This window comes from Callionymus lyra, chromosome 2, assembly GCF_982586985.1.
Source record: "Callionymus lyra chromosome 2, fCalLyr1.hap1.1, whole genome shotgun sequence".
NCBI classification, from domain to species: Eukaryota; Metazoa; Chordata; class Actinopteri; order Syngnathiformes; family Callionymidae; genus Callionymus; species Callionymus lyra.
The window spans coordinates 4,506,626-4,525,506 of NC_141819.1; the positions used below are offsets into that span (position 1 = coordinate 4,506,626).

At 41.5% G+C, this 18,881-nt stretch overlaps 2 protein-coding genes across 2 annotated transcripts in view; one reads left to right on the plus strand and one right to left on the minus strand.

Moving 5' to 3' along the window:
* Window positions 1-2,095, plus strand: part of LOC148085110 (NLR family CARD domain-containing protein 3-like) — a 120,429-nt gene extending 118,334 nt beyond the window's left edge. The window contains exons 8-9 of the mRNA XM_087781518.1: window positions 1,403-1,576; window positions 1,639-2,095. Of these exons, the coding sequence (XP_087637644.1) occupies window positions 1,403-1,576; window positions 1,639-1,840 (376 nt within the window). The 3' untranslated portion in view covers window positions 1,841-2,095. The remainder of the gene's footprint in view (window positions 1-1,402; window positions 1,577-1,638) is intronic.
* Window positions 2,096-7,331: 5,236 nt separating this feature from the next.
* On the minus strand, window positions 7,332-11,924 carry LOC148085115 (telomerase reverse transcriptase-like). The gene is made up of 8 exons (XM_087781531.1): window positions 11,901-11,924; window positions 10,424-10,579; window positions 10,197-10,298; window positions 9,988-10,073; window positions 9,605-9,721; window positions 9,439-9,510; window positions 9,193-9,375; window positions 7,332-7,485 (listed from the first exon to the last, which is right to left on the minus strand). Exons 1-8 carry the CDS (start codon window positions 11,922-11,924, stop codon window positions 7,332-7,334), a joined length of 894 nt encoding a protein of 297 aa, XP_087637657.1.
* Between the last annotated feature and the right edge of the window lie 6,957 nt (window positions 11,925-18,881).

Below are 18,881 nucleotides of genomic sequence, written 5' to 3' on the forward strand. Positions count from 1 at the left end.
AAAAAACACCAGATCTTTGTTCACTTAATAAGTATTTTGTACACGTCAGTACTATTAAAGGAATCATAAATACTTTTGTCTTGTGACAGAGAAAACACTCAGAGTGGTGACTTTGACGAACTGAACCACATTAACAAGTCATTTCAAAGTTAATTGTTTACAATAAATGACTGTTTTTACTTGAATTTAATGTTGCAACTGTGTGAATAAAATCATTATAAAATAAAGATCAATAATACAATTATGAATAACTTAATTTCACTGACACTCACGTATAGAAAGTATAGTTTTGTAAAAGCATCAGTTAACAGTCAAATCATATATTGATGATCATTTTAAAGACGTGGTTAAAGTCATCATGTGTGGTGGATGTAAAGAGATCAATGAAAGTTGATGTCATTTGCTGTAAGATTAACTTCAAATGTGAAGAAGATATTTCTGTTTGATTATTGATTCTTTCAGGTAGTAGATCCAGATATGAACATTTTATTTTGTAACATTTAGGAAATCCATGTGTGGTGAGTTGTTTGTTTTTGTACAGTGTAGGCTGCCCTCATCGTGTACTGACACTATTGTTAACTCGTCATCTTCATCAGCCGCTGGTTACGACTTCTTCACCCTCATTTAGAGGATTAGCGCCCCCACAAACAGGACAGGAGAGATGAAGTATTGACGTGACAACCAAGTGTGTTGTAAGAAAATATCAATATTTGTGCTCAGGTTATATACGGGTGTGAAAACTAACATGTTGGTAAGAAATGTCTTTCTCCAATGATTTGTGAGGCTCATCTACAACTACTTCACTTCACACTGAACACATGTGTCTCCATTTCTTGTTGAATCCATTGTGCTGATGGTATCTGTGATCATTCTCCTGACATGTGACTGTTGCAACAATCAGTCTCATCAAGTTGATCCTGGTTTTCAACATTTTCAAGGCCAAACATTAAGAGAGAAAAGTGTAGATTTCCTACTTTGAATATGACGTGTTGATAAATGTCACTTCCTGTTGGAGCAGTTGAATCTATTTTCAGCTCATGAACTGAATATTGAAAAACATTTGCTTTGTTTCTTATGCAAGTAGATCAGTGTCATCAGAGAATTGAAGGATTGAATTTAACATTTCATTTTATTAAAATGTTGTATTTTTTTAACCATAGAAATATTTTCTGAATCATTTTATTAAATAATTTGAATATATATTATATATTGGAATTTAAACACTTTCACATTTGTATATTAAATAAAAAAAAACACTTGTTAAAAATATTGAATCTTGATTTCTTTTTTCATTTTATTTATTACTAAAATAACAATATTAAATTATAAATAAACTCTTTAAATTCTTGTCAAATAGAAAATTGAAAAAGTCACTTGTTGATGAAACTCGTCTCTTTCACAGGCTGATCAGATGTGGACTGTCAGAGAGAAGTTGTTCACTTCTGTCCTCAGTCCTCAGCTCTCCGTCCTCTAGTCTGACTCTACTGGACCTGAGTAGAAACAAGCTGCAGGATCCAGGAGTGGAGCTGCTGTCTGCTGGACTGAAGAGTCCACACTGTCACCTGGAGACTCTCAGGTCAGAACATCATCTTCTCTTGGTTCTGATAAGTTTCTAAAAGTGTTTCTCCTTCATTTCAGTCTGTCAAGGTGTCAGATCTCAGAGAGAGGTTGTTCTTCTCTGGCCTCAGCTCTGACATTGAACCCATCCCACCTGAGAGAACTGGACCTGAGCAGGAATCATCCAGGAGGACCAGGACTGGAGCTGCTGTCTGCTGGACTGAAGAGTCCAGACTGGAGACTGGAGACTCTCAGGTATGAACAGAGCAGCAGAACTCACTGACTGAACTCCAAAGATCTTCAGACTGAACATTTGATGCTCAGACTCTTCATCTGAACTGAGCACATGAATCCAAACTCTGAGTTCCTCCATGTTCTCCTGCTGGACACCAGTGGAAGCATGAAGGAGACAGTTGAGACTGAGCAGCCTGTTTATAGATCCATCTTTGTTGTCATCAACAGTCATGACTGAGTCGTCCACTGAGAATGAAACAATATTCATGAAACATCTGAATCAAATGAATCTGATCTTCTGACTCTTTCTTCCTCCAGGCTGTAGACCACATTGGTTTGACCTTCATCCATGAATGGTAAGTTAGATTCCATTGATTGACTTCAACATCAAAGCTCATCTGCTGACACAGCAGTTGAAGGTCTTTGTGGACATGGACTTGATGAAGAAGATTCCAGAACAAACGTGCAGATGTTAAAGACTCACAGTTACAGTATCAAGTGAAGCTCTGATTCCAAATCTTCAAGACCTTCAGCTCAAAACTCTTCAGGAGCTTCAACATCAACATTGTTTCAGTTTGACTGTCAGTGGAGAACAAAGAAATATTTCTGTCAAATATTTGAAATCAGACGTGAGTTTGATCATCAACTCACAATGTTGAGTCACTTTAAACATCATTTCACACATGAATCACTTCATATTGAATCATGTGTTCACTTGAACATCTTCATCACAACTAGACTAGACTCATGTTAGCTACATGCTAGTTTAGCTGCTGACTTCATCTTCAAATCTGACATTCAAGATGATTCTGGGATGTTTCAGTCACATGGTTCTTCTCTCAAGTTCTCAGAAGAATGTTGACAGAACATTGACTCGTCTCAGTTTGGATCAGTATATGATCGTCAAGACAACGTTCTTCCACCATCATCACCTCATGTCTCTTCTTCTCTCAGTCTTCACTCTCACTGGACTCACACACAGCAGCGCCTCCTACTGTCCAACGACAACAGGAACTTGATGGAGGATCAGGATTATCTGGATCATCCTGACAGATTTGAAAAGCTGCGACTGAGGAGTGACTACCACAGTGACTCTCAGAAGAAACAGAGGGAAATAACTTGAAGAGAATTACAGATCAAGCAAGAAGATGAATGTTAAGATGTTCCTTCCAGACTGTTTGATCAACTTCAAATGACTTCAATACATGATTATATTTTAACAGCTCGACTCATTCTTGGAACATCCTGACCTGAAGAGGAACAATCTGTTCAAAGATACAACTAATGGTTCATTGTTTTGCTGCTCATCTGATTATATATTTTAATGGTTATTTTACTTGTCTTGTCCACTAGAGGGTAGTCATACTTTTGCTATGAAGCAGTGAATCAAAGAGAAACTTTGAGACCAAAAAAGGAAAATCTCTCTTTAAAACTAATAAACATCATGTATTTAAACAAAGTAATTGAACTTTTACTAAACCTCTTCACTTTGATGTTTCCTGATCTTGTTTTCAAATAAATCCACTGGTTTAGTCACTTTCTTTTTGTTCATCTTCTGTCAAAGAAAATTCACACACACACACTTACACATGCACGCACACACTCTCTATATCTATTCCCATTAGTGGCCACTTGATGGCGGTAGTGTAGCTATTCCATTGTGACTATTTTCTACCTTTAGTAACGTGATAATAATGAGGATTATTCTGAGAAACACCCTAATTAATTATTATTTATAGGAAATGAAGAAGTAAATGACTTTGATGATAACTAGCTTCTCTCTATAGACTACATATTAGTTGACAATAGTATTTAATAAGAAAGTAATATTAATAAAACAGTTTCTTTTTAACAAAAAAAAAAGATTAAAGACGTCAAAAATGTTTAAAATGTAACAATATACTTCTACGTATTAAAGGCATCCTGGGGGTCAATGGATCAGCATTCACGTCGTATCCTCTGTCAGTACCCGCCGAGGGAAACTAATGATCCTTCCAGCAGACTAACTTCTAAGAGACAAAGCCTGCAGGTCTTACCTATCCTACCCACCCTGCCATCTACATATGTGGGGGGCAGCCACCACCCTGACTGTGGATACCCAGTAGTGGATAGTGTTGTTGAGGCACTTTCACACTGGGCATCCAGAAACAACCTTTTTCTGACTAATGACCCCAAATAAAGATGATCTTTCCACTCATCCAGGTGAAGATATGAATCGATAAAGCTGGTGTTGTCCAAGTTCTTGTGTTCACCGTAATAAACTGCCAGAAGAATCAACAATAGAGAATATGAGGAGTTCAAAATGTAAGAGGTTTACTGGCAGGATTAACTACACGAGAAAATTCTTAACTAATCTCTCAGAAACAAACACTTAGACAAAAGACTAAAAAGAAAAGTGAATATTGAAGTATGATGACTGGCAACATGTATGTTCATCAAATTCATACAGAAAATGTTTCTGGTATCAATGAAAGAAGAAAAGTTCAAAAAGACTCCTGTTATGATAAAATGTGTCATGAATGACCAATTTTCTGATTCAAACTTTTCTTGCCTGATGTCTCCTGGTTTCACTGCAGAATGTCTACAACATTAACACAAACATACTTGATTCCTCTGGGTAAAAATCATTCAGAGATTTCCTGATGTTTCTTACCACATGTTTGCTGATGACATCCAGCTCTACTGCTCTTTTGATCCAACTGAGCCCCAGAGGCTGAACAGCTTAGTCAATTGTTTGCTAGAAATCAAACAATGAGTGAAAAAACTTTTCAGCTAAATGTGGAAATACTGAAACTTTGGTTATTGCTCCTGATGATAAGGTTCCAGGGTTGAGTCAGTACTTGGGTGATTTAGGTCAGTCTGTCAAACTGAGCCTGAGAAACCTGGGTGTTGTATTTGACAAAGACATGTCTCTTGTTCAACACTGCAGAAAACTGACCAGAAACTGTTTCAACTGAGAAAAATCTCTAAACTAAGGAAACCATTTGTTTTCATGTCTAAACAAGAAGGATCTGTCTCGCCTGCAGTTGATTCAAAACTCTGCAGCGAAAATTCTGACCAGCTCAAGTAGAAGAACTCACATTTCTCCGATCCTTAAATCTCTTCACTGACTGCCAGTTTCTTTCAGGATCATTTTAAAATTCTGGTTCTTACTTTCAGATCTATTCATGGTCAGACCTTCCATCAGTGAGCTGATCCAGACTTACACCCCAGCTCGGGCTCTGAGGTCAGTGGATCAGAATCGACTGATGGTTCCTCGCACACGATTCAGGACCAGAGGAGAGAAATCCTTCCAGGCTGTTGCTCCTAAGCTTTGGAACGTTCCTTCTTTACTCTCCTGCTTTGCTCTCCAAACCAAGGGGAGGAGGAGTCACAGAGGAGGGAAGGCGAACAGTAGCCGGCCGGCCAACTCGAGTGGGCCAAAGCATCCACGCCTAGTAGGGGGCAATCAGAGCGATTCACGGCGGTGGAGCTGTCTGATATCACTAGGACATTGGACTGTGACAGTTGGGGAGAGAGGTGAAGCAGAATGTTGTGAATTGCTTTCAACTCTATCCAGTTCATGTGTATCTACACTGGCGTAGATCTGACCTGAGATGCCTCCCCATCCTGTTAGAGATACGTCTGTGAACACCTGAGTGTAATGAAGGACACAACCTAATTCCAAAATTTGATGTCCTGCAAAACCCGACCCTGGTCTTGCTTTGGATCTAGCTTGAGATGACCAAACCATCTCTGGAGGTCCCTCATATGCAGCAAGCCCAGCCGCACCATCTTGTGAGCTGCTGCCATGAGCCCCAGGAGGGACATAACAGCGCCTGCTGTGATCACATGACGCCAAGCTTCCAGCAACTGTGTTGTCAGTCGGAGACCTGGCAAGGATCAACCAGTCATCCAGATAGGTCAAGATCCTCACCCCACTTGCTCTCATTGGTTCCAGTGCTGCCTCCACACACTTGGTGAAGGTCCTGGGTGCCAGAGAGTAGCCGAACGATAGTCAAGTGTATTGACACACTTGATCCTCGAGGACGAAACGCGAATATTTGACTATCGAAACTTCAAATGATGCGTTGGTCAGGTCAATAGATGTCATCCAATCCCCTGGACTTACACCTGTCAGCAGTCCTTTACTGTCAACATACGAAATGGGTTGGTAGCTATAAACTTGTTCAAATAGCTGAGGTCCAGTATGGGCCTCCATCCACCATTCTACTTTGGCACAAGGAAGTACCGGGAGTAAAACCCGCTCATCCTCTCTGCTGTTGGAACCGGCTCTATCACCTTCTTCAGCAGGTCTAGAGACCTAATTTTTTAGACAGGATAACTTCTCCTGTTTCGCAACGTTTGTCCAGAGAATCCCTAAAAAATGCGGATGTGCACATCTTCAGGTGTGGTTGCCAGGCAGGTGTGGTATTCTACCAGTGATTTGACTCTAACCTGAGTTGAGCTGGTCTCCACTCAGTAATCAGTATGCATGAGTATATTTTATTATTGTCTTACTTTATATTTGATTATCCTTTTAGCATTCATTTAAGTATGGCGTATATGTTTATAACAATTTTAATCTAACAACTCCACAATTTTTTTAATTAGTGGTTGTTCCGCAGCAACATTTTATCAATAACCCCTTTTATCAAATATTCATCATCTTACAAACAACACATCATTTTCATGCACCTGCACACGCTATATGTATGACCGAAACTATAATAGTCTGCCTGCAATATGATTTTTTTATTGTGCGACATAAGATTCGGGCCCCATTCTGAAGTAGTCTTTCATCTTTCCCTCGTCGTGCTCAGTCGTCCAGTCCATCCTCGTCATCTTCAGTCGTTCTGACTGTTCCTCCTCAGTCGGTCCGACTGTTCCTCCTCGTATTCCAGTTGGTCCTCTTCGTCCATGTCCCAAGCCCAATCCATCTTCTTCAACGTCCTCCAGGTCCATCTTCTTCAACCTACACACAAATAACCTTCATTCAGGAGTAGCTCTGACCATGAATATTTTATTAAGGTAAAAAGAAATGGGGATTTTCCCCATGTATTGATCCGTGTGTGTTTCTTCGGATAGGGGAATGTGTTTGATGAAACTTATCTTTTGTGTACGTCTGTCTACTCATCCAGGTCAGGACATTCCCTTAACTTGATTTTTTTTATATCCTCCGGTGTCGGTTATCGGGGCATCCCCCATTCTTACAACAGGACATGGTACCAAGAATCCCCAAATGATGAACATCATTGTCACCAATCCTGTCCACTGTTCATTCATTCCATTCATACATCAACCTCCCCTAGAGGACACATAAGATCGTGTTTATGTTACCTGTCCTTTGGGCTACTGTTGTCTGGGCATCTCATAGATCACCCTGATATTTTTTATTTATTATCAGTCCAATGGACTTTACCAACACCAACGCAATGAACACACTCTTTGTGCTCACCTCGTCAAGCCTGAATACTTATGTTCTAATATCCTAAATTATTTCTTAAAAAACTTTTGATATGAAAATCACAAGCAAAAACCTTTTTTAACCGAATAGAAGTTTAAAGGCCTTGAGACACAGCGCCTATTATCGGGCGTCTGGCGCCGTCGGGCAGTCCTGTGTAGTCGATGCCTCGAGTCCCTTTGGTGTGTATTCCCCAGTCGGGAGTCGGCGTCCTCGTCGGACGAAGAGAGAGGCGGGTGCAAGCGTTCAGTCTGGAGGCGGGAGTCTGGCTCAATGGTCAATCCTATTGGTTGAGTGCTAGGTTTAGCTAGCGAATCAGCGCAGGACAATGAAGCGGTGTCCCGCTGGAACAGTTGCCTGTTGTCTCATTTAATCTAATAATTCAAATGTTCACGGGCGGAGCTCACACTCATGGGCGTTGGTTCCGGTCTTCACTTCCAACCTGGGGTCTCACCGGCTGCGTTGGTCCTTTTGTGCACATCTTCAGGTGTGGTTGCTAGACAGACACAAATGTTTATTCTACCGGTGATTTGACTCTAACCTGAGTTGAGCTGGTCTCAGTAATCAGTTTGCATGAATGTTGATTGTGTGCAGGAACAAAAGTTCTTAGCATCAAGCAGAGTATACTTTATTATTCTCTGACTTTATATTTGATCATCTTTTAGCATTAATTTAATTATGTGTATATGTTTATAATAATTGTAATAGTTAGAAACATTCTAAAAAACACATAACATACATTATTTAAGACTCAAAGAAATAAACTTTAATATTTTCTTTGAGACAAGTTTATATTTCTTACATTTACCTTTAAATGATGAGATAAAAGATGTTGAATTATTTACGACAGTTGATGCAATATTTGACCTCTGACTCGTATTCTTACGAGGTCCACCTGGTATTGAAACCTCGACATAAAAGATTGTTCAAAAAAAGGATCTGTATTTTAAGCTTGTTATTCTTCTTCTATTTATTCTTCTTCTTTTCACGATACAATTGTTCCATTTTAAGATCAATTCTAACAGAAAGTAAATGACATCACACATAGTACAAATCTTTATTTTTCATCTTAGGTAACGTCCACTTCAAGATAGTTCTGTGAAGAAACAAATCATTTCTATTTCAAACAAAGACTTGCTAACAAGTAACAAATGAATGTTCACTGCCTTTGTCTTCCTCAGATTTTCTTCAGAGAAATCCACACAGAATTAAGTTTTTATCTCACATAGGAGCCGAAAAATATGAAGCATGTTTTGATAATCGCTACTATTTCAGTCGAGCCACAAAAGAACCGAAATTCAGTTCCAAACCTATAATTCTAAAGAACAGATTACTGTGAAAAATAATCCCCCTGAAGTGAACTTTAACCTCACAGAGTTACATGTGTCTGAAGTGAACTTTAACCTCACAGAGCTACATGTGTCTGAAGTGAACTTTAACCTCAGAGAGCTACATGTGTCTGAAGTGAACTTTAACCTCAGAGAGCTACATGTGTCTGAAGTGAACTTTAACCTCACAGAGCTACATGTGTCTGAACTGAACTTTAACCTCACAGAGCTACATGTGTCTGAAGTGAACTTTAACCTCACAGAGCTACATGTGTCTGAAGTGAACTTTAACCTCACAGAGCTACATGTGACTGAGGTGAACTTTAACCTCACAGAGCTACATGTGTCTGAAGTGATCTTTCCAAACCTTGACGTCCATGAAGAGATACAATCACCTGTGAGGACGATCATCAGTTTCTTCTCCTCTGTTGCTGATGTGTCAGAGCCCAGTGTGGGGCTGTAGCAGAGACGAAGATCTGTAACTGTGAGAACAAATATATTTCAACCTTACACACTAATGTATGAGCTGAGCAGGTTCGTTCTCTTTTTTGAACACACACAGTTACTCAGCAGAATGTTGCTTCAAACACACTTTATGAATCGTAGAAGTGAAAATAGTCGAAGCCACACCTTGAATAATCCCTGTGCACGTGCAGCGACTGAGTGTCCAGCAGCAAACCACACCAGGGGAAGAGACAGAGACGGGGCAGGGCGTCAATGGTAGGATGGGGACCTGGTGACGTTTGGAAGTTGGTCACCATGTTCTGGTGGTCGACGACAAGTCCGTACTCCTGCACCCCGGAGAGCAAAGTCCTGGTGAAAAAGATGAGAAGTTTATATTTGGCTCAAATGGTTGATGTAAAAAGTCAAACTCACGTTAGAAAAGACTCTGCTCGACATTTGTCTGTTGTAATCAACAGGAAATCATCGACCAGCCTCATCAAACATCTGCAGACACAGAAAGAAAGGTTGTTATACGGAACTGGCTCCCCCTGCTGGCGACACGACACAATGACATCTGTCAACTTCACGACAAACGGACACTTTGTCTTTAGGAAGATCTTGAAACAGCGTGTTCTCCATGTGACCATAGTAGAGGCAGCGGAGCAGACTAGACACCACAGAGCCTCGAGGAATACCTTGACCTTGACGGTACATTCTGGAGGACAAAGAAGATCTGATCTTAGGTTGTAAAGTAAAGATGAGAAAATCAAGCCAGAAAACATGGAGGCTACAAACATCCCCTCAGAACACTTCAGTGATTCTTGACCAAGCATTTATTAAAATAATGAGAATTATTTAAGGTTAAAATTCAACATCTGTCCAACAATGACAAGAACATTCTTCTGTCCACGTCTGCTTCTCTCACATCCGTCGATACTGAATCTGTCTGAGCAGAAAGAAAAGTTAAAAATGAACACTAACCTCCTCCTGTACTCAACGATGGTCCCAGACAACAACCCAGTGAAGAAGTCCAGCTGCTCTTTCACACAATCGTCTGTGGAGAAATGCTGGAAGAAATAAAGATGAAGTGACGAACACAGACTTATTGTATAGTTTCCAGATAAATGCAGCGTAACAGCTGGAGAAAATGAAAACTACGATGAAGAAAATACTTTCAAGGTCATTCTTACCTTCTCTACCAGAACAGTGTGATGAGCTTTCTTGCTTTTCTGCAGCGACGCAACAAAGTTCTTCATGTTGGCTGTTCCTGCAGCTCCGTGGATGATAGTCGCCTGTTTCCACAACACAAATGAGTCGCTTCAGATACACAACGACACAACACGAAAATAAAAAGAACATTTAATGTTTATTTAATGTAGTTCTGACTTCATTGTGTTTCTGTGATCAGTAAACTCACCTCTCGCACAAAAGTCTTACGAAGACCTTCTTCCGAGTCGGCCCAGATTTTGGCAAAAGTTTGTACGTTGAAAACCATGTCCTCGACTGATGAAAGCACTTGACCTATGACCTCTTGAAGCTTCACGTGAGGGTCGTGACCTCCACTAACAACCGCCTTGTTCAGGTGAAAACACAAACAGAGTTAGAGGTTAAAAAATAATCTAATGTTGAAGCTTTTTTTCTCTTTGGTGCTCATTTTCAAATCCATAAATATTTGGTTATAAATGTCATGTAAAAACATCTTAAACACGCCTTGTTTTAATAGACAAACATCACTAAAATCAATAATGTTATATTGATTATAATCATGTTATATTTACACACAGGAAACAGTCAGAATGTTTGTCCCTCGTTACAAACAAATTAATAATTTCTCTCAAATGTAACATCATGAATAGTGTTGGGCGACTTACTTTAAAATAGTAACTTAGTTACAATTACTAGTTACTTCTTTCAAAAACAACCCAGTTTCTTTACTTTTTAATAGGGAAAGTTTTTGTAAGAGAGAAACATTTGTACAAGTGTACGGGTCAGTGTAAGTTTGGATGCTGTGATTAAACAAATCACACAAAAAGGTAAGAACAATAAATGAAAAAAACAAATAGAAATTAAATGCACTGATGGTCATTTTTGTGGCAGATGCAGATGTTCAACTCACGTATCCATTCTTCATTCACTTTTAAAGTAATAACATAGAGTTCTAACTTTCTATCATGTATGGATATAAAAAGCATCTCGTAAAAAATAGAAGTAAAAAGACGCTTTTGTTACAGCAAACCTTTACTCCCAACACTGATGATATATATATACTTAGTAACTATGGGCTTATTTTTGTCTCATAATTATGTGTACATGCACAGAGGGTGATCTGAAAATATTTAATGGTTGTACGAGCGATTTAATATTTCTAACTTGTATTTTGGCATTTACAAATACATTTTTACTTTTATATATATCATTTTAATTTTAAAAGAAAATGGTAAAACTTGAAATTCTGTGTGTGAAATTACATTCACATGTCAGATGCAATAACAAAGACTCATTTACAAGTCTTGCAAATGAAAATGATATATTTAGAAATAAAAATGTATTTTTAAATACCAAAAATACAAGTTAATAAGCGGATATCTACCAATGATCTCTTTAAATAATGTTTTAAGTCAATGTCTCCAGGTGTAGCAAAGATACCTTAACAAAGTAAAAGGGTTCGGCTCTGTTGTCCTTCAATGGCAGGAAGGAGGACAGAACTCGGTGAATGTCGCTCTTTCCCCAAACTGTGGAGCCGAGGAGAGACGGAGACTCTCGCACGAGGGCGAGCAAGACTGCATGTAAGTCGTGAAGATCCTGTGAAACTGGACATGAAGGATGAGACCAACAATAAACATCACATCCATGTGTGCAAGTGAGGATCAACAAGAGGTGAAACACATTTGTACCTGTGTTTTGACCTTCACCCCCATGACCCCAGTGATCGCTCTCATTCCACCCGTCTCTGGAACGAAGCGAAGGCGGGAGACGACGCTTGTACTGGGGAGGGACACGACCTCGTCTGCACTCAACTCTTCCAGCTGGCATTTAGAAACGTGATTTCTAAAAGTCGCACAAACACATGAGACTTAGAGTTGTTGAGTGGAGAACGTTATAAAAGACTTCAGGCTGAAGAAAAAGGAAGCAAAAGAAGAAGAGGAAAAATAACCCACAGACATGTTCAACATTTTAAGAAGCATCTGTCTCGCCTGCAGTTAAATCAAAACTCTGCAGCGAGAATTCTGAGCCGCTCTAGTAGAAGAACTCGCATTTCTCTGATTCTTAAAACTCCTCATTGGCTGCCAGTTTCTTTCAGGATCATTTTAAAATGCTTCCTCCTCGAGGTATTTTTACGTTTCCATGAGCAGCAAGTGAACTTCACATAGTTCTCACACACAGTTTAAAACCTTTACACAGCAGACATGTTTGTTGTCGTTTGTTCCCGTGCACCTGTGCAGAGCCTGTGCAGGTGGGAAGAGGTAAAGTATGAGCCGCCAGTCATCATGTCTTTTGATCTGAAACAAACCCCAGTTCCCAGATATCTGCTGATTATGATCAGTGGTCGATTGATTGAACACAACGAGCACAGACTCAAGACTTCAAGCCTTTAAATCTTGAGATAATTGAATGACTTTCATGTCGGTCCTCGTGTACAGGACACTGTAGTTGTGACGTCATCAGCAATGTTCCTTCACTTGTGTTCACCTGAAAGCCAAGTTCTGTAATTCAGCCCAGACATCGTAGCGATAGAACATGAGGTGTTTGAATAGAGGTGTTTGACAAGACAACACACACCATCTATGAGCCCCTGGAAAGAGATGGAAATAATAATAAATGGACGACACAAGCGCTGAACATGACATGAGACTGTTAACGTTCTTGAAGTGAACAGAAATACATATTTGAAGCTGAATAAGGAGAAATGACAGCTTGGAGTGAAGGAACTGACATTTGTGGGAGACATCCTGAGCAGTGAAGGCATCAGAGCGGATCCCAGAAGAATCAACAATAGAGAATATGACGAGTTCAAAATGTAAGAAAGAGCTTTAATGGCAGGATTAACTACATGAGAAAATTATTAACTAATCGCTCAGAAACAAAGTAAAACAAATGACTGAAAAGAAAAGTGAATATTGAAGTATGATGACAGGAAACATGTTTATTTGTTAAAAAAGAAACAGACAGAAAATGTAATGTAAACAGCAAATGTTTGTCTGATATCAATGATGGACAGATATGTTGTTTGTGACTCTGGACAGTAGGGGGCGATGAGAGAAACATAAAGAACGTGTTTAGATGTATGGAATACCAGAAATACACATTTATGCATGTATTTATCTCACAATAGCCATTTAATAGTCTTTTCCCCTGGATGTGGTTATTTACAAACACTTTATTATTCACTAATTGTGTCACTCATGGTATTCCATAGAATAGAGAATTAGGAAATACTCTTTATTTATCTGTTTTACAGTATTTCATATATTTTCTAACTTGTATTCCCCTTAATGTCTCTACATCCAAACATATTATATTACCTAATAATGACACACCTGGGGTGTATTTGACTATGATGGAAAGAAGCATTCTGGAAAATAACTGAAATACAGCATGAAGAAATAGATTAGAGTCTATCCCAGAGTTTAGGGGCGAGAGGCGGGGACATCCTGGACAGGAGGCCAGTCTGTCTCAGGGAACACAAAGACACATACGGACTTATTTTCCCCAAGTTCTCCATCAACCTCTGTATGTTTTTGGACTGTGGGAGGAAACCGGAGTGTCCGGAGTAAACCCACACAACACGAGGAGAACATACACACTCCACACATGAAGGTCATCCTCCCGACCTGGAAGCGAACCGACAACCTGGTGAAAGAGTTTCAGGTAGTTTGCTTTTTTAAAATATAATATACACGTATTTGGATATTGATTTAGACATTTACAGTGGAGAGAACAAGTATTTGATACATTTTTGAAGTTTTCTCTCTTACAAAGCATGTAGAGTCTGTCATTTGTATCAAAGGTTCAACTTTGAAGGACAGAATCGAAAACTAAAATGCAGAAAATCACAGTTGATGATTTTTAAATCATTAATTTCCATTGTATTGCATGACATTAGTATTTGATGGTCCATCAACCAGTAAGAATTTAGGCTCAGACCTGTTAGTTCTTCTTTAAGAAGCTGTTCTCCACTCATTACCTGCTTTAACTGCACCTGTTTGAACTCATCACCTGTAGAAAAGACACCTGTCCACACACTCCAACCTCTCCACAATGGACAAGACCAGAGAGCTGTGCAAGGACATCAGGGATCCAACTGTAGACCTGCACAAGGCTGGGATGGACTACAGGACAATAGACCAGCAGCTCGGTGAGAAGAACAACTGTTGGTGCAATTATCAGAAAATGGAAGAAGTTCAAGACGACGGTCGATCTCCCTCGGTCTGGAAGCTCCATGCAAGATCTCTCCTCGTGGGGCATCAAGGATCATGAGGACAGTGAGGGATGAGCCCAGAACTACATGGCAGGACCTGGTCAGTGACCTGAGTAGAGCTGGGACCACAGTCTCAAAGAAAACCATCAGTAACACACTCCGCCGTCATGGATTAAAATCCTGCAGTGCATGACAACGACACCAAACACACAGCCAGGGCGACGAAGGAGTGGCTCCGTAGGAAGCATCTCAAGGTCCTGGAGTGGCCTAGCCAGTCTCCAGACCTGAATCCTATTGAACATCTTTGGAGAGAGCTGAAAGCCCGTGTTGCCCAGAGACAGCCCTGAAACCTGAAGGCTCTGGAGAAGGTCTGTATGGAGGAGTGGTGCAAACCTGCTGAAGAACTACAGAAAACTAAGGAATGAGGTTCATCTGAGGACTTAGAAATGGGACTCCCCTTAAAAGCAGATTCGTCATCATAGGTCGTCCATTACCGTCGACAGAATATGTTTTACAACAACAGAACCTGCAAGAATGGCTCCAGCAACAGTGTTGATGGTGGACTTTAGACATGTTTTTATCAGCTGCCAGACGCAGAGATGTTCCTCAGAGAAGAGTTTAGAAGTTGGTCAGTTCATCTGAGGAGTTCATGTTCATACTGTACAGAAATGAGAATCGAGGGGCGTGTTTGTCTGCGGCTCCTGGAATTGTGACTCATTTTATATCATATTTTTGCGAACTATAACCACAGAAAACAGCGACAAGACATCAACAGATTCTTCGGATTTATTTTTGAAACTTTTTTTCATCCACAATGTCATGGACTCGTCAGAAAACAGAAGCGTCGAGAGCAGGCGCAGCAAAGCCCCGGAGGCTAACATGAACGCCCGCTTAGCAGCCAACTTTTGCAGCCATGATGGACTCTCTAGAAGCAACATCTTCCTCAAAACTCTTCACTGGCTACTGTTCGCTCTGAGATCGCAGCAGTACAACGAGAAGTGAGCGAGTGCATTGAGCCGCTGAAAGAGAAGAAAACACCAGCAGACCCTCCTGGATCTACAACACGCTGCTAGGGATCATGGCGACGACCTCGGAGCTCCAGGCCTCCGTGAACACCTGACCGCAGGTGAAGCGACTGGAGGAGCAATAATATCCCACTGGTGGACCAGGACAAACCATTCTTCATCTTCTCTACTGGGGCAAACCATTCTTCGTCTTCTCTACTGGGGCAAACCATTCTTCGTCTTCTCTACTTCGACAAACCATTCTTCACCTTCTCTACTGGGAAAAAAACATTCTTCATCTTCTCTACCGGGGCAAACCATTGTTCATCTTCTCTACCGGGGCAAACCATTCTTCATCTTCTCTACCGGGGCAAACCATTCTTCATCTCCTCTACCGGGGCAAACCATTCTTCATCTTCTCTACCGGGGCAAACCATTCTTCATCTTCTCTACCGGGGCAAACCATTCTTCGTCTTCTCTACCGGGGCAAACCATTCTTCATCTTCTCTACCGAGGCAAACCATTCTTCATCTTCTCTACCGGGGCAAACCATTCTTCATCTTCTCTACGGGGGCAAACCATTCTTCATCTCCTCTACCGGGGCAAACCATTCTTCATCTTCTCTACCGGGGCAAACCATTCTTCATCTTCTCTACCGGGGCAAACCATTCTTCATCTTCTCTACCAGGGCAAACCATTCTTCATCTTCTCTACCAGGGCAAACCATTCGTCATCTTCTCTACCGGGCAAACCATTCTTCATCTTCTCTACCGGGACAAACCATACCGGGGCAAACCATTCTTCATCTTCTCTACCGGTGCAAACCATTCTTCATCTTCTCTACCGAGGCAAACCATTCTTCATCTTCTCTACCGAGGCAAACCATTCTTCATCTTCTCTACCGGGACAAACCATTCTTCATCTTCTCTACCGGGGCAAACCATTCTTCATCTTCTCTACCGAGGCAAACCATTCTTCATCATCTCTACCGAGGCAAACCATTCTTCATCATCTATACCGGGGCAAACCATTCTTCATCTTCTCTACCGGGGCAAACCATTCTTCATCTCCTCTACCGGGGCAAACCATTCTTCGTCTTCTCTACCGGGGCAAACCATTCTTCATCTTCTCTACCGGGGCAAACCATTCTTCATCTTCTCTACCGGGACAAACCATTCTTCATCTTCTCTACCGGGGCAAACCATTCTTCATCTTCTCTACCGGGACAAACCATTCTTCGTCTTCTCTACCGGGGCAAACCATTCTTCATCTTCTCTACCGGGGCAAACCATTCTTCATCTTCTCTACCGGGACAAACCATTCTTCATCTTCTCTACCGGGGCAAACCATTCTTCGTCTTCTCTACCGGGGCAAACCATTCTTCATCTTCTCTACCGGGGCAAACCATTCTTCATCTTCTCTACCGGGGCAAACCATTCTTCATCTTCTCTACGGTGGCAAACCATTCTTCATCTTCTCTACCGGGGCAAACCATTCTTCATCTTCTCTACCGGGGCAAACCATTCTTCATCTTCTCTACCAGGGCAAACCATTCGTCATCTTCTCTACCGGGCAAACCATTCTTCATCTTCTCTACCGGGACAAACCATACCGGGGCAAACCATTCTTCATCTTCTCTACTGGGGCAAACCATTCTTCATCTTCTCTACCGTGACAAACCATACCGGGGCAAACCATTCTTCATCTTCTCTACCGGGGCAAACCATTCTTCATCTTCTCTACCGGAGCAAACCATTCTTCATCTTCTCTACCGGGGCAAACCATTCTTCATCTTCTCTACCGGGCAAACCATTCTTCATCTTCTCTACCGGGACAAACCATACCGGGGCAAACCATTCTTCATCTTCTCTACCGGGGCAAACCATTCTTCATCTTCTCTACCGGAGCAGACCATTCTTCATCTTCTCTACCGGGACAACCCATTCCGGGGCAAACCATTCTTCATCTTCTCTACCGGGGCAACAAACCATTCTTCATCTTCTCTACCGGGACAACCCATACCGGGGCAAACCATTCTTCATCTTCTCTACCGGGGCAAACCATTCTTCATCTTCTCTACCAGGGCAAACCATTCTTCATCTTCTCTACCGGGGCAAACCATTCTTCATCTTCTCTACCGGGACAAACCATACCGGGGCAAACCATTCTTCATCTTCTCTACTGGGGCAAACCATTCTTCATCTTCTCTACCGGGACAAACCATACCGGGGCAAACCATTCTTCATCTTCTCTACCGGGGCAAACCATTCTTCATCTTCTCTACTGGGGCAAACCATTCTTCATCTTCTCTACCGGGACAACCCATACCGGGGCAAACCATTCTTCATCTTCTCTACCGGGGCAAACCATTCTTCATCTTCTCTACCAGGACAAACCATTCTTCACCTTCTCTACTGGGAAAAAAACATTCTTCATCTTCTCTACCGGGGCAAACCATTGTTCATCTTCTCTACCGGGGCAAACCATTCTTCATCTTCTCTACCGGGGCAAACCATTCTTCATCTCCTCTACCGGGGCAAACCATTCTTCATCTTCTCTACCGGGGCAAACCATTCTTCATCTTCTCTACCGGGGCAAACCATTCTTCGTCTTCTCTACCGGGGCAAACCATTCTTCATCTTCTCTACCGAGGCAAACCATTCTTCATCTTCTCTACCGGGGCAAACCATTCTTCATCTTCTCTACGGGGGCAAACCATTCTTCATCTCCTCTACCGGGGCAAACCATTCTTCATCTTCTCTACCGGGGCAAACCATTCTTCATCTTCTCTACCGGGGCAAACCATTCTTCATCTTCTCTACCAGGGCAAACCATTCGTCATCTTCTCTACCGGGCAAACCATTCTTCATCTTCTCTACCGGGACAAACCATACCGGGGCAAACCATTCTTCATCTTCTCTACCGGTGCAAACCATTCTTCATCTTCTCTACCGAGGCAAACCATTCTTCATCTTCTCTACCGAGGCAAACCATTCTTCATCTTCTCTACCGGGACAAACCATTCTTCATCTTCTCTACCGGGGCAAACCATTCTTCATCTTCTCTACCGAGGCAAACCATTCTTCATCATCTCTACCGAGGCAAACCATTCTTCATCATCTATACCGGGGCAAACCATTCTTCATCTTCTCTACCGGGGCAAACCATTCTTCATCTCCTCTACCGGGGCAAACCATTCTTCGTCTTCTCTACCGGGGCAAACCATTCTTCATCTTCTCTACCGGGGCAAACCATTCTTCATCTTCTCTACCGGGACAAACCATTCTTCATCTTCTCTACCGGGGCAAACCATTCTTCATCTTCTCTACCGGGACAAACCATTCTTCGTCTTCTCTACCGGGGCAAACCATTCTTCATCTTCTCTACCGGGGCAAACCATTCTTCATCTTCTCTACCGGGACAAACCATTCTTCATCTTCTCTACCGGGGCA